This window comes from Hyperolius riggenbachi, chromosome 5 (genome assembly GCF_040937935.1).
Source record: "Hyperolius riggenbachi isolate aHypRig1 chromosome 5, aHypRig1.pri, whole genome shotgun sequence".
Taxonomy (NCBI): Eukaryota; Metazoa; Chordata; class Amphibia; order Anura; family Hyperoliidae; genus Hyperolius; species Hyperolius riggenbachi.
The window spans coordinates 17,622,940-17,636,298 of NC_090650.1; the positions used below are offsets into that span (position 1 = coordinate 17,622,940).

A 13,359-nucleotide genomic window follows, 5' to 3' on the forward strand; every position below is an offset into this window, starting at 1 on the left:
TGCATGAGGACAAGAAGCGTGCGGATAGCATGCTTTGTACCGCCATGCAGTCATAAATTTAATAAAGATAAGTGGTTCAATAAACAGGGACCACGCGGCAACGCTAACCCAGCAGCAGCAGACGTGATGGAACAGGAGGAGGCGCAGGAGGAGAAGGCCACGCTTTGTGAGACACAACAACCCAGGCCTTGCATGAGGACAAGAAGCGTGCGGATAGCATGCTTTGTACCGCCATGCAGTCATACATTTAATAAAGATAAGTGGTTCAATAAACAGGGACCACGCGGCAACGCTAACCCAGCAGCAGCAGACGTGATGGAACAGGAGGAGGCGCAGGAGGAGAAGGCCACGCTTTGTGAGACACAACAACCCAGGCCTTGCATGAGGTACCGCCATGCAGTCATAAATGTAATAAAGATAAGTGGTTCAATAAACAGGGACCGGCAACGCTAACCCAGCAGCAGCAGCAGCACACGTGATGGAACAGGAGCAGGCGCAGGAGGAGAAGGCCACGCTTTGTGAGACACAACAACCCAGGCCTTGCATGAGGACAAAAAGCGTGCGGATATAGCAGCAATGCTTTTTGCCGCCATGCAGTCATAAATGTAATACAGATGAGAGGTTCAATAAACAGGGACTGGTAACGCTACACCATCCCAGATGTTCATTGGTCATGTTACTTGGTTGGGGTCCTGGAGTGTTGCGTAGTCGTTTCCAATCCAGGATTGATTCATTTTAATTTGAGTCAGACGGTCTGCATTTTCTGTGGAGAGGCGGATACGCCGATCTGTGACGATGCCTCCGGCAGCACTGAAACAGCGTTCCGACATAACGCTGGCTGCCGGGCAAGCCAGCACCTCTATTGCGTACATTGCCAGTTCGTGCCAGGTGTCTAGCTTCGATACCCAATAGTTGAAGGGTGCAGATGGATTGTTCGACACAGCTACGTCATCTGACATGTAGTCCTTGACCATCTTCTCCAGGCGATCGGTGTTGGAGGTGGATCTGCACGCTTCCTGTTCAGTGGGCTGCTGCTGCATGGGTGTCAGAAAATTTTCCCACTCCAAGGACACTGCCGATACCGTTCCCTTTTGGGCACTAGCTGCGGCTTGCGTTGTTTGCTGCCCTCCTGGTCGTCCTGGGTGTGCGGAAGTCAGTCTGTCGGCGTACAACTGGCTAGAGGAGGGGGAGGATGTCAATCTCCTCTCTAAAGTCTCCACAAGGGCCTGCTGGTATTCTTCCATTTTGACCTGTCTGACTCTTTCTTCAAGCAGTTTTGGAACATTGTGTTTGTACCGTGGATCCAGAAGGGTATAAACCCAGTAATTGGTGTTGTCCAGAATGCGCACAATGCGTGGGTCGCGTTCAATGCAGTCTAGCATGAATTGAGCCATGTGTGCAAGAGTCCTACCAGAATCCTCATCATCCTCTTGTGAGCGTTGTGATAGTTGTTGTGATGCATCATAGTCGTCACCTTCCTCCTGGTCTGCTTCTGCTGACCATTCGCGCTGAATTGTGGAAGTCCAACGTGCACCGCTCTGGCCCTCGTCAGTGGTGGCATGAAATTCCTGCTCCAACTCCAGCTGTTCCTCCTCCTCTTCTTCGTCATAGCTGCTGGGGCCAGCGTTCCCTGAGGCGGATGGCCTGATGTTGGTACCATCACGCTGATCGTTTTCTCCTTCAGATTCCCCCAGTTGCATCATGACAGCTGTTTCCTTGATTTTCAACATTGACCTCTTCAGTAAACACAGCAGTGGTATGGTAATGCTGACTGAAGAGTTGTCACTGCTCACAAGCAACGTGGATTGCTCAAAATTTTGGAGGACTTGGCAGAGGTCCAACATGTTGGCCCAATCGGATCCACAGAAGCTTGGCAGCTGGCCGGATGCGCCTCGGTACTGCGCCGTCATGTACTGGACCACTGCACTCTTCTGCTCACAAAAGCGTGCTAGCATGTGCAGCGTAGAATTCCAGCGCGTAGGGACATCACACAGCAAGCGATGGTGGGGGAGATTGAAGCGCTCCTGCATCTTGGCGAGTGCCCCCGAAGCAGTACTGGAATTTCTACAATGTTTGGCCACTCGACGCACCTTCAACAGAAGATCGGCCACGCCTGGGTATGTCCTCAGGAACCGCTGAACTACTAGGTTCATCACGTGCGCCAGGCAAGGGATGTGTGTCAGCTTAGCCAACCTTAAAGCGCGAATGAGATTACTCCCATTATCACACACAACCATGCCCGGTTTCAAGTCCAGCGGTGCCAGCCACAAATCCGTCTGTTCCTTTATTCCCTTCCAAATTTCCTCCCCTGTGTGCTGCTTATCCCCAAGGCAGATCAGCTTCAGCAACGCTTGCTGACGCATGCCAACAGCTGTGCTGCACTGCTTCCACGATCCTACTGCTGCTGGGTTAGCGTTTCCGGATGAGGTACAGCTTTGAGATGCGTTGGAGGAGAAGGAGTCAGAGAGGTAGGTGCTGCTGTTGTTATCCAGTGGGAGGGACGGCGGTGCAGCTGTTTGCGGCGTGGGCAACACCCGCGCCGTAGCAGGTGAGGAATCGCTGCCAGGCTCCACAAGGTTCACCCAGTGCGCGGTAAGGGAGATGTATCGACCCTGGCCGAACGCACTCGTCCAAGTGTCAGTGGTGAGGTGAACCTTGCAGGCAACGGCATTCTTCAAGCTTCGGGTTATTTTGCTGACCACGTGCTCATGCAACTCAGGCACTGCAGAGCGCGCAAAGTGGTAGGGAACCACGTAACGTGGGATGGCCACTGACATCATGCCCTTGAAGCTGTTTGTCTCCACCACTCGATATGGCAGCATTTCGCAGGCCAGAAGCTTGGCTATGCTGGCTGTTACTGCCACGGCCCGGGGGTCATTTGCTGGCAATTTCCTCTTGCGCTCAAACATCTCCGACACAGACAACTGAACCGTAGCGCTGCACACGGAAGGGCTGTTGGTTGTTGTGTTTGATGAACACTGGGAGACCTCAAGAGCACTACTCCAGAAAGTGACAGTGTCAGCGTCGTCTGATGTTTGTGAATGTTGTGAACCACGCAATGGCTGGGCTACTGCTGCTGCTGAGGCGGGTCTGGTGGTGAGTCTGGTGAACCCAAGGGAGGCAGTGTTGCTGGTACCCTGTCCTGCTGCGTTTGCCCACAGAGTGGGATGTTTGGATAGCATGTGGCGGCTCATGCTGGTGGTGGAGAGGTTGTTAATACTTTTCCCCCTGCTCAGGCGAGTCTTGCACACCTTGCAAATCGCCATGGTAACATCCTCAGTGCAGTCTTCAAAGAAAGCCCAGACTTTGGAGCACCTGCCTCCTTGCTGGCGATTTCTGTTTCCTCCTCTTTTGCCTCTCACTCTAACTTCCACGCTTGTGGTGCCTGAAATTGCGCGCCACCTACCTTGTGGCACAAGGCGAACTCGTGCAGCAGTGGGTTCTTCAACAGACTCATCTGTGCTGCTGCTACGACGGCGATGTTCTCGTTCACAAATAAAATCTGGGTCTCTGTCCACATTGTCCATACCCTCCTCTTCCATCTCCTCAAACTCGTCATATGTCATTGTGGGGGGCCGCCGCCGTGGAGTAGAGCTCCCCAGAACAACCTCTGCGCAGCTCACTCCAACGTCGTCTTCCAGATCTTGTCGGCCGACCTCCTGCAATTGCAACCCCTCCTGCTCAACTTGCTCTGGGATTTGGGTTTCCGAGTCCTCCTCGGACTCACCTTGTATTTCAGTGCGCGGTGCATTTCCCACAGTTAATGGTTGTGAATCCGGGCACAACATTTCTGGCTGTTCCTCCATTGACCTTTCATAGGTGGAAGTTTGTTGGGCTGGGAATAGCTCCTGCGAATACCCCATTGTGTCCTGAGGTAATTCATAGGACTGGTTATCTGGCAGTTGTGTGCGTGGTGTCGCTGCCGGTTGTGTCAGCTTTGTGCCCACTGGCTCCTTGTAACTGGCTGAGGACTCGGACCTCGTGCGTGATGTGCTGGTGCTGCTTAACCCACTGCTGGACGCTTGAGAGGTCATCCAAGTAATTATCTGGTCCTGTTCTTTTGGATTTGTGAGGGTTGTTGTCCTGGACAACATGGGCGGTATTGAGTGGGTTTTCTTGGGTGCTCCCCTGTGGCCTGTACGTGAACCGTCAGGGGAAACACCTCTTCCCTTGCCCCTTCCTCTTTCACCGGATTTCTTCCTCATTTCACTTATCCTTACAGTACACGCTGACTGGCAGCAGTACAGTGGCAGTACAGAAATGCTATACAGTACCACTATTCCCAGCAGCGACACAGAGCACAATGCTATACAGTGGCGGGTGAGCGGTGTACTACTGTTCCCAGGCCCAGCAGACACAGAGTGGAAGTAAACACAATGCTATATAGTCTGGCTGAGCGGTGTACACAGAGTGGCAGTACACACAATGCTATATAGTCTGGCTAAGCCGTGTACACAGAGTGTCATTAAACACAATGCTATATATAGCGTGGCTGAGCGAGGTGCACAGTGGCAGTACACACAATGCTTTATAGTCAGGCTGAGCCGTGTACACAGAGTGTCAGTAAACAATGGTATATAGTCTGGCTGAGCGGTGTACACAGAGTGGCAGTAAACACAATGCTATATATAGCGTGGCTGAGCGAGGTGCACAGTGGCAGTACACACAATGCTATAGAGCCAGGCTAAGCCGTGTACACAGAGTGTCAGAAAACACAATGCTATATATAGCGTGGCTGAGCGAGGTGCACAGTGGCAGTACACACAATGCTATATTAGTCAGGCTAAGCCGTGTACACAGAGTGTCAGAAAACACAATGCTATATATATAGCGTGGCTGAGCGAGGTGCACAGTGGCAGTACACACAATGCTATATATAGCGTGGCTGAGCGAGGTGCACAGTGGCAGTACACACAATGCTATATATAGCGTGGCTGAGCGAGGTGCACAGTGGCAGTACACACAATGCTATATTAGTCAGGCTAAGCCGTGTACACAGAGTGTCAGAAAACACAATGCTATATATATAGCGTGGCTGAGCGAGGTGCACAGTGGCAGTACACACAATGCTTTATAGTCAGGCTGAGCCATGTACACAGAGTGTCAGTAAACAATGGTATATAGTCTGGCTGAGCGGTGTACACAGAGTGGCAGTAAACACAATGCTATATATAGCGTGGCTGAGCGAGGTGCACAGTGGCAGTACACACAATGCTATATATAGCGTGGCTGAGCGAGGTGCACAGTGGCAGTACACACAATGCTATATATAGCGTGGCTGAGCGAGGTGCACAGTGGCAGTACACACAATGCTATATTAGTCAGGCTAGCCTAAGCCGTGTACACAGAGTGTCAGAAAACACAATGCTATATATATAGCGTGGCTGAGCGAGGTGCACAGTGGCAGTACACACAATGCTATATATAGCGTGGCTGAGCGAGGTGCACAGTGGCAGTACACACAATGCTATATATAGCGTGGCTGAGCGAGGTGCACAGTGGCAGTACACACAATGCTATATTAGTCAGGCTAGCCTAAGCCGTGTACACAGAGTGTCAGAAAACACAATGCTATATATATAGCGTGGCTGAGCAAGGTGCACAGTGGCAGTACACACAATGCTATATATAGCGTGGCTGAGCGAGGTGCACAGTGGCAGTACACACAATGCTATATATAGCGTGGCTGAGCGAGGTGCACAGTGGCAGTACACACAATGCTATATTAGTCAGGCTAGCCTAAGCCGTGTACACAGAGTGTCAGAAAACACAATGCTATATATATAGCGTGGCTGAGCGAGGTGCACAGTGGCAGTACACACAATGCTATATATAGCGTGGCTGAACGAGGTGCACAGTGGCAGTACACACAATGCTATATATAGCGTGGCTGAGCGAGGTGCACAGTGGCAGTACACACAATGCTATATATAGCGTGGCTGAGCGAGGTGCACAGTGGCAGTACACACAATGCTATATATAGCGTGGCTGAGCGAGGTGCACAGTGGCAGTACACACAATGCTATATATAGCGTGGCTGAGCGAGGTGCACAGTGGCAGTACACACAATGCTATATTAGTCAGACTAGCCTAAGCCGTGTACACAGAGTGTCAGAAAACACAATGCTATATATATAGCGTGGCTGAGCGAGGTACACAGTGGCAGTAAACAATGCTATATATAGTGTGGCTGAGCGAGCGGTGTACTACTGTTCCCAGCAGCGACACACAATGACTGGGGGGGACCCTGGCTAGCGTGGCTGGAGAGCGAACTACCCTGCCTGCCTACCCAAAGCTAAACCCACAGACAAATGGCGGAGATATGACGTGGTTCGGGTATTTATTTACCCGAACCACGTGACCGTTCGGCCAATCAGAGCGCGTTCGGGCCCGAACCACGTGACCCGTTCGGCCAATCACAGCGCTAGCCGAACGTTCGGGGAACGTTCGGCCATGCGCTCTTAGTTCGGCCATGTGGCCGAACGGTTTGGCCGAACACCGTCAGGTGTTCGGCCGAACTCGAACATCACCCGAACAGGGTGATGTTCTGCAGAACCCGAACAGTGGCGAACACTGTTCGCCCAACACTATGTACAACGGACAAGGGGGACATGATCTGCGTATAGAGGAAAAAAGATTTTCCCATCTATTTAGAAAGGGGTCCTTCACAGTGAGTGGTTAAAATCTGGAATATCTTGCCTTAGGAAGCAGTTATGGCAAACTCTATATCTGCATTTAAAGAGGGCTTGGATGCTTTTCTTGCATTGAAGGGCATCTAAGGCTATAATTACTAAGAAATTCCCGGGAGAGTTGATCCAGGGATTTATCTGACTGCCTTTTAAGGTTAATTAGCCCAGGCCTTGTAAGTTTTTTTGCCTTCCCCTGGATCAACTGGGATGTGTGCGAGTTCAGGATTGTGTTTTTTTTTCTGGTTGAACTTGAGGGGCAGATGCCTTTTTTCAACCAAACGTACTATGTAATGTAACTATGTAACTTAGGGGGCTCAGTATGTGGTTGGTGAACCCCTGGAAGAACTTTAGTAGAGTTTAGAGGGTACTTAAACTTCTCAGTCAATCCACTATGGTAAGTTTGAGATCAAAAGGAATTATAAATCATGTATATAGAAAACTGGATAAGTAAAGTAGCAAAGTATATTTTAAAAGAATTTGTACACAAAGATGGAGTGCTTCCAAGAAATACGTATGAGTCAAGGAGTACTTAGGTTGAGATAATGTTACTCACACTAGGGGTACTTGGTCAACAACACAGGCATTCATAAAAGCATATCTTCTCTAAAGATGTTCAGAAGCACTGTGTTGGAACACAACTCAATGGACAAGGGCATGCTACGTTGGGAAACAAAAGGAAGTCATAGTTTGGCATCCCCTCACCTAAATACCATATTAGTCTGTGTGTAGGAGGCACTGGTGTGAAGTAGGAGTACATTAGGAGAAAGCCTAGGGTTCTAAACAGATGGAAAAGGCTGGAGCTTGGCTTTAGGTACATGGGAAGAGGTTCAGTTAAGCACTGGGTAGGAAGAGCTATGGCTTCATGGTTGGTGGGATTTGAGGACAGATTTGAGAAATTCTGTTATACCTCTTTCCTGCACTAACCTACATCCAACCCCAGTCTTCCTCATCTCTAACTTTCTTTGATCTTCCTAACCAAAGACATTAATGATACTTTCCTATTAGGATGGCGAGGCTGAAAGTTTCTTCTGACTACGGTATGTGTGTCTATACGCCCAAGGCAATGAAAATAAATGCTTTGGGATGGGGTTTTGAAGGTCATCAGTTTAGAAGGACTGACAAGGATCAGTAGTCCAGAGAAGAGATGAAACTGTCACAAGTCCCAAAGATGATGAGTTTGGGCAAAGTCCATCAGCTGGAGTCCATCATGGATCAAGAGTCATCAGTAGGCTAAGCCCAATGATGCATTAAGCTAGATATTCACTCATCACTGGTGCTCGCTTTCTAGAGACTGGAGTATACCATCACCGATGCCCCGCCCCTTGATTGTCACCAGTTTGATTGAAAGCCTGAACTGCCATGCAAGCTTTGTGGATTTGGCAGCTTCTTTCAGATACATATTGCTACTGTGATCTATACTAGTATGGCTTTTGCGCACGGACCGACATCTGGTGCAAAGGAGGTAATATGGGTGCCATCGGTGCTTCAGTACAACGGATGGACTGCAATTTTAATTGCCCGACAAATATCACAGTTAGGTGGTGCAGATAACAGCAGAGGGTGAGTTTGTTATCGGCCAAGGCTGTGCATATATTGTTGGAGATTGCAGCATGGGGGATGTCGCTGGTCGTTTAGGGCTCAAGTGAGAATTGGGTTAGTAGGTTCTTTTCGTTAGCTGAGCGCATCCACTAGGTGGCGATAAAACTCCACCAGAGTTACATCTTTCCCTACTATCCATGGCGGCCTGGAGGGGGAATAGTAATTAACGCCACTTGGTGGTTGCGTCCAGGTAACGGAAAAGTACCGGTTAGTGATAGTAAAATACTGGTAAGAATTACTGATATTCTACTGTCCTGTTAACCATTGCCCAATAGTAGATCATCTTTTTTTATCTACTAGCAGCTTTCTGCCCTACCAGCGCTATTCTCGGGCCATAATCTGCCTTTCCTGCACTGTCACTTTTTGTACTGTTTTGCATTAATTGGGATATTATAAATACATTTTTTAATTTGTTTTTATTAATTTTTTGCACTTTTTTGGTTTTCTTTTTTGCACTTACTGGGCTTGATTCACAAAAGAGTGCTAACTTAGCACGCCTAAAAGCTTTAGATGGGCTAACTAGGGTGCTAAGTAGATAGCACATGCATGTAAACTACTTAGCACCATAGTTAGCACATGCAAACGACTTAGCACCGTAGTTAGCACATGCAAACTACTTAGCACCATAGTTAGCACATGCAAGCTTAGCACCGTAGTTAGCACATGCAAACTATTTAGCACAGTAGTTAGCACATGCAAATTACTACTTAGCACCTTGCTAACTAGGGTGCTAAGTAGTTTGCACGTGCTAACTAGGGTGCTAAGTAGTTTGCATGTGCTAACTACTTAGCACCCTAGTTAGCACATGCAAAGCATGTTAGCACATGCAAAGTAGCTTTTCACTGCTAACAATTACCACCCTTTTGTGAATCAAGCCAACTGGCTCTATCCCATTTTGGGCTTCACTAAACCATGATAACTGATATCACGGTCACACTCGGGTTTTGAGTGTGTTATAACGTGCGCAATCAAGAAAATGGATGCGTTTTCATGTGAAAATTCTAGATTGCGTTCAAGCATTTGCGATTGTGATCATTATAACGCGTGCAAAACGCTAGTGAGACCGTTGTTTGGAAACCCGGTTTCCACCTTTGAGATTTTTATTTGATTTCTAGGTGGGTCCATTTATTTACTATTTTGACATTTCTGCTTTTATTTACTACTTTGGTTGAATGTATATTTTGATGAAATGGACGATGAATCGTTACTGTTTTTAATGTTTCTCATTTTGGATGTTTTATATTGTTTTATAAATGGATCAATCTAAAATGTGTCATATTTATTACCCTGAAATACTTTGAAGTAGTGCACTTTTCAGCGGCAAAATTCTTGTTCTACTTTGATTCATTTTTGAGTTGTTTTTTTTTCAATGATCAGTAGGGAAGGTCAATGAGATGTAGATTATTCAAATTCTATATGCAAATATCTGCATCTTGAAAACAGGCGATTCAAATTATCCTTGATGGAATTTAATGGGACCATTTTCTAGCTGCATAAATTTGCATGCAAAATTTGCATAATCCTGAATCAACTCAGAATTATTTGCATGTCATATCCAAAATGTTGATTCCTAGCCATGGCAGTAAGGGCCCATTCAGACTTAAAAGCGCAAAACTGTAGCGCTCAGTGCTACCGTTCTGCGCGGGTGATTCTTCCACGATGTAACGCGGAAAAATCACTGGACAAATACGAGTTCTTGGAGCAAAAACGATTAGCGGTTCTATATATGCTAATCACAATCGTTCCCAAATCGCCCCAAAATGCTGCAGGTACCACTTTTGGCGATTGCCGCTAATCCTAAGACGCACGCGATCGGTGGCAATCACGGCAGTGAGATCACTGCCATTAGGTTTTTATTGCGCTAGCGCTTTAAAAAGCACTAAAGCTTCGTCGATTAGCGGAAATCGCCTGCTAATTGCCCTAGTAAGAACGGGCCCTTAAGCCTGGTACACACCTTCAATTATAATTAGCCAATCACTGACCAATTTTACCACCTCCGTGTAGTATAATTGTCCACAGATATTGAATACTCTGAACAGATTGTAAGATCTCGTACTACATGGAGGGGATAAAATTGGTCAGCGATTGGCCAATTATAATTGATGGTGTGTACCAAGCTTAAAGCCTGGTACAGATCTAATGTTGATTGGCCAATCACTGACCAATTTTACCAAATCCATGTACTATGAGGGTCAACAGATATTGAATACTATGAGCAGATTGTTTAGGTAAATCCTGATTCTACATGGAGATGGTAACATTGGTTAATAACTGGCCAATCATTTTTGACTAGGCTTTAGGGCTCAGCCACACTATAAGCACTTTTCTGAGTGCTTTGTGATTGATTAACGCTTTCTGAGCGCTTTTCAAAAATCACTCCCATTCAAAAATCGCCACGATCGCGTACCCCAAAAAAATTCGTGATTTAATGAAAGTGAATGGGAACGATTTTTTTATCATTGACAAGTGCTCAGAAAAGCGCTTATAGTGTTGCTCAGCCCTATCGGTGGCCACTAACGATCCAATTTCTAGCAAAAAATCGTTCAAGCGATCAGATAATTCTGAATGGAAGAAAAATCGTTCACTACACCATCAACGAACCAATCTTTGCTTCATATCTGTCACAACCAACAAGAAAATCCAAATTTTGGTTTGATAAAAATCCAATCGGACGACTATTTTTATAACCGTTCATAATCAATTGTGCCCATCAACTGAGATTATTTACAACCAATCAGAATTTCTGATCGCTCAAGCGATTTATTGCTAAAAATTGGACCGTTAGTGACCACCTTTAGAGTGTGTGCACATATTCAATTTTGATTGGCCAATTTCATCACATCCATGTAGTATGATGGCACACAGATTTTGTAAACTATGAACAGATTGCATAGGTAAGGTAAGCTCTGGCAGAGGAAAATTGGATGTGCAGAACAGACAAGCAGACATGTGATCACAATACATTTCCCCCGGAGTCCCTCTTTAAGTCACGCTCACACATGTATTCCACCATGCTGGGCCAGAAATAACAGGGTGATAGAGAGGTTTGCAGTATTTACAGACACAGGGGTAGTCTGAGAGCGCTATTGTGGGGGACGCAGGAATAGTCTGTAATGCCAATACATTCATCTCTGTAGCCGATGCTTTCATTGTGCGTCCTTCACAGACACTCACGCTTCAACGGCCCTTTCAGAGGAAAAATATAATCTTCCATAGTTCAATTTCACTGTCATTTTCCAGGCACTGCCGCCGCTGTATTGGTATAATTTCTCGTTTCCTTCTCCTAACCCTCCTTTTCTGTTACTTGTTACAGAGCTCTGGACTAGAATTTGAAGGCTTTTGTCGCGCCGATAGATTCTTCTGTTGCGTATCATTCACGGAGAACATAACAGACCGGCGTGTTTCAAGGTGCATTCTTGCCGCTGAAAATGGAGTGTCTGCTTCGACTGTACCTGCTGATCATAGCGGCATCATCTCTGGTATGTACCAAATGCCACTGTAAGGAGCGTCTGTCGAGAACAGGCATGTCTAGCAGTCTGGGCTCTTACTCTTCAGAGGGTTATAACCAGGGCAGTTTCTGGGCATAGGCAGTATAGGCAGATCATAGAGAACACCAATGCACATGAGGTTACTGCTGAGCTTGAGGGTGTGGCATTGCCTCCACTCTCTGTTGCTGTCTTGCTGCTCCCACCCCTATACACAGGTTGGCAGGCTGGTGCCAAGCACTGGATATATTTAGTTGCTTCAGGGGATGGGGGGTTAGAAAAGGGGGTTTTCTCTGTGGCAGTATGACTCCCATCATCTGTCTTCCGATTGGCACACATCAGGAGACATCAGTTGATAAATGTTAGAGATTTAACAACACTATTACCTTAAAGAGAGTCTGAAGCCCCCCCAAAATACCTTTTTTTACTGGCCAGTCCTCTTCAGCAATAAGATCATAGCTGAAACGCCGCATTCCCGAGGCAGAACGATGTATTTATTCCCCCGAAATCCCCAGGCAAAATTCTCTGTTCGCTTTGAGCTGTAGCTCAATCTCAGCCGATCTCCGCCTCTCCCCACCCCTCTCAATCTTCTTTCACTGAGAGGGGCGGAAAGAGGCGGAGATTGAAGCGAGCAGAGGCAGAGCTACAGCGTAAAGCTCTGCCTCCCCGGGCAGCAAAATCCACGACCTGGAAAGTCATACAATTTTGACCTGGGATTTTGGGGATATAAATAACTCATTCTGCGCGGGAATGCAGCGTATCCGCTATGTTCTTATTTCTGAAGAGGACTGGCCAGTAAAAAGAGGTATTTTCTATAGCTTCAGACTCTCTTTAAGCTGCAGTATAGTAAAGAGACCACAAGATGTCACTGTGTGTAAAATGTGATGATGACCTTCATAGGATTGTTATTTCCTGTATTTTCACTCTCTATGATCCTCTCTGTTCTAAGTAAGCTGCATTTCCTGATGGTGGTGTATAATGTCTGCATGCTTTTCTTCAGTAAAGAGTTCTAACTTAGTAACTTATACTGGGGTGCCGATGTAACATGTAGGGATAAGTATAGCAGATAAATCACTGAGTCTATATGGTGGTGGAGAAGAGCACATGGGGAAGAAGGCCCTACCAAATAGGTTTACAATCTAAGGGGCAGGGGAGAGAGACACGTAAGGGGGGTTTGGCATAAGTCCAATGGAGCGGAATAGAGCTATAAAGATGACAGGTTAGTCATGGTGAACAGATTTTTAAAGCCTGCTTGAGGGCTCGTTTTCACTATCGCGAATTCGCATGCGTCCAATGCATGCGGATTCGCACATGTAATGCAAGTGGATGGGCCTGTTTCCACTGTAGCGTTGTTGAGGTGCGTTTTTTTCAGCGGTGAAAAAACGCACAAAAGAGCCGCAGAATTCGCCTGTGAGTGGAATGCATGCGAATCGCATGCAATGTATTTAATAGGGAAATCGCAAGCGATTTCCCCATGCGTTTTTTGCCGCAAATTCGCATTGGTACCAATGTAAATTCACACAGGCAGTGACATGATTAAAATCGCATATACCCTCACCTATGCGAATTCGCATGCGAATTCGCAG

General features: G+C 46.9%; 1 protein-coding gene across 1 annotated transcript in view; it reads left to right on the forward strand.

The window, feature by feature from the left end:
- The window catches only part of ADCYAP1R1 (ADCYAP receptor type I), a 312,660-nt gene that overhangs the window by 122,884 nt on the left and 176,417 nt on the right, over positions 1-13,359 (forward strand). The window contains exon 2 of the mRNA XM_068238512.1: positions 11,602-11,767. Coding sequence (XP_068094613.1) covers positions 11,717-11,767 — 51 coding nt within the window. The 5' untranslated portion in view covers positions 11,602-11,716. The remainder of the gene's footprint in view (positions 1-11,601; positions 11,768-13,359) is intronic.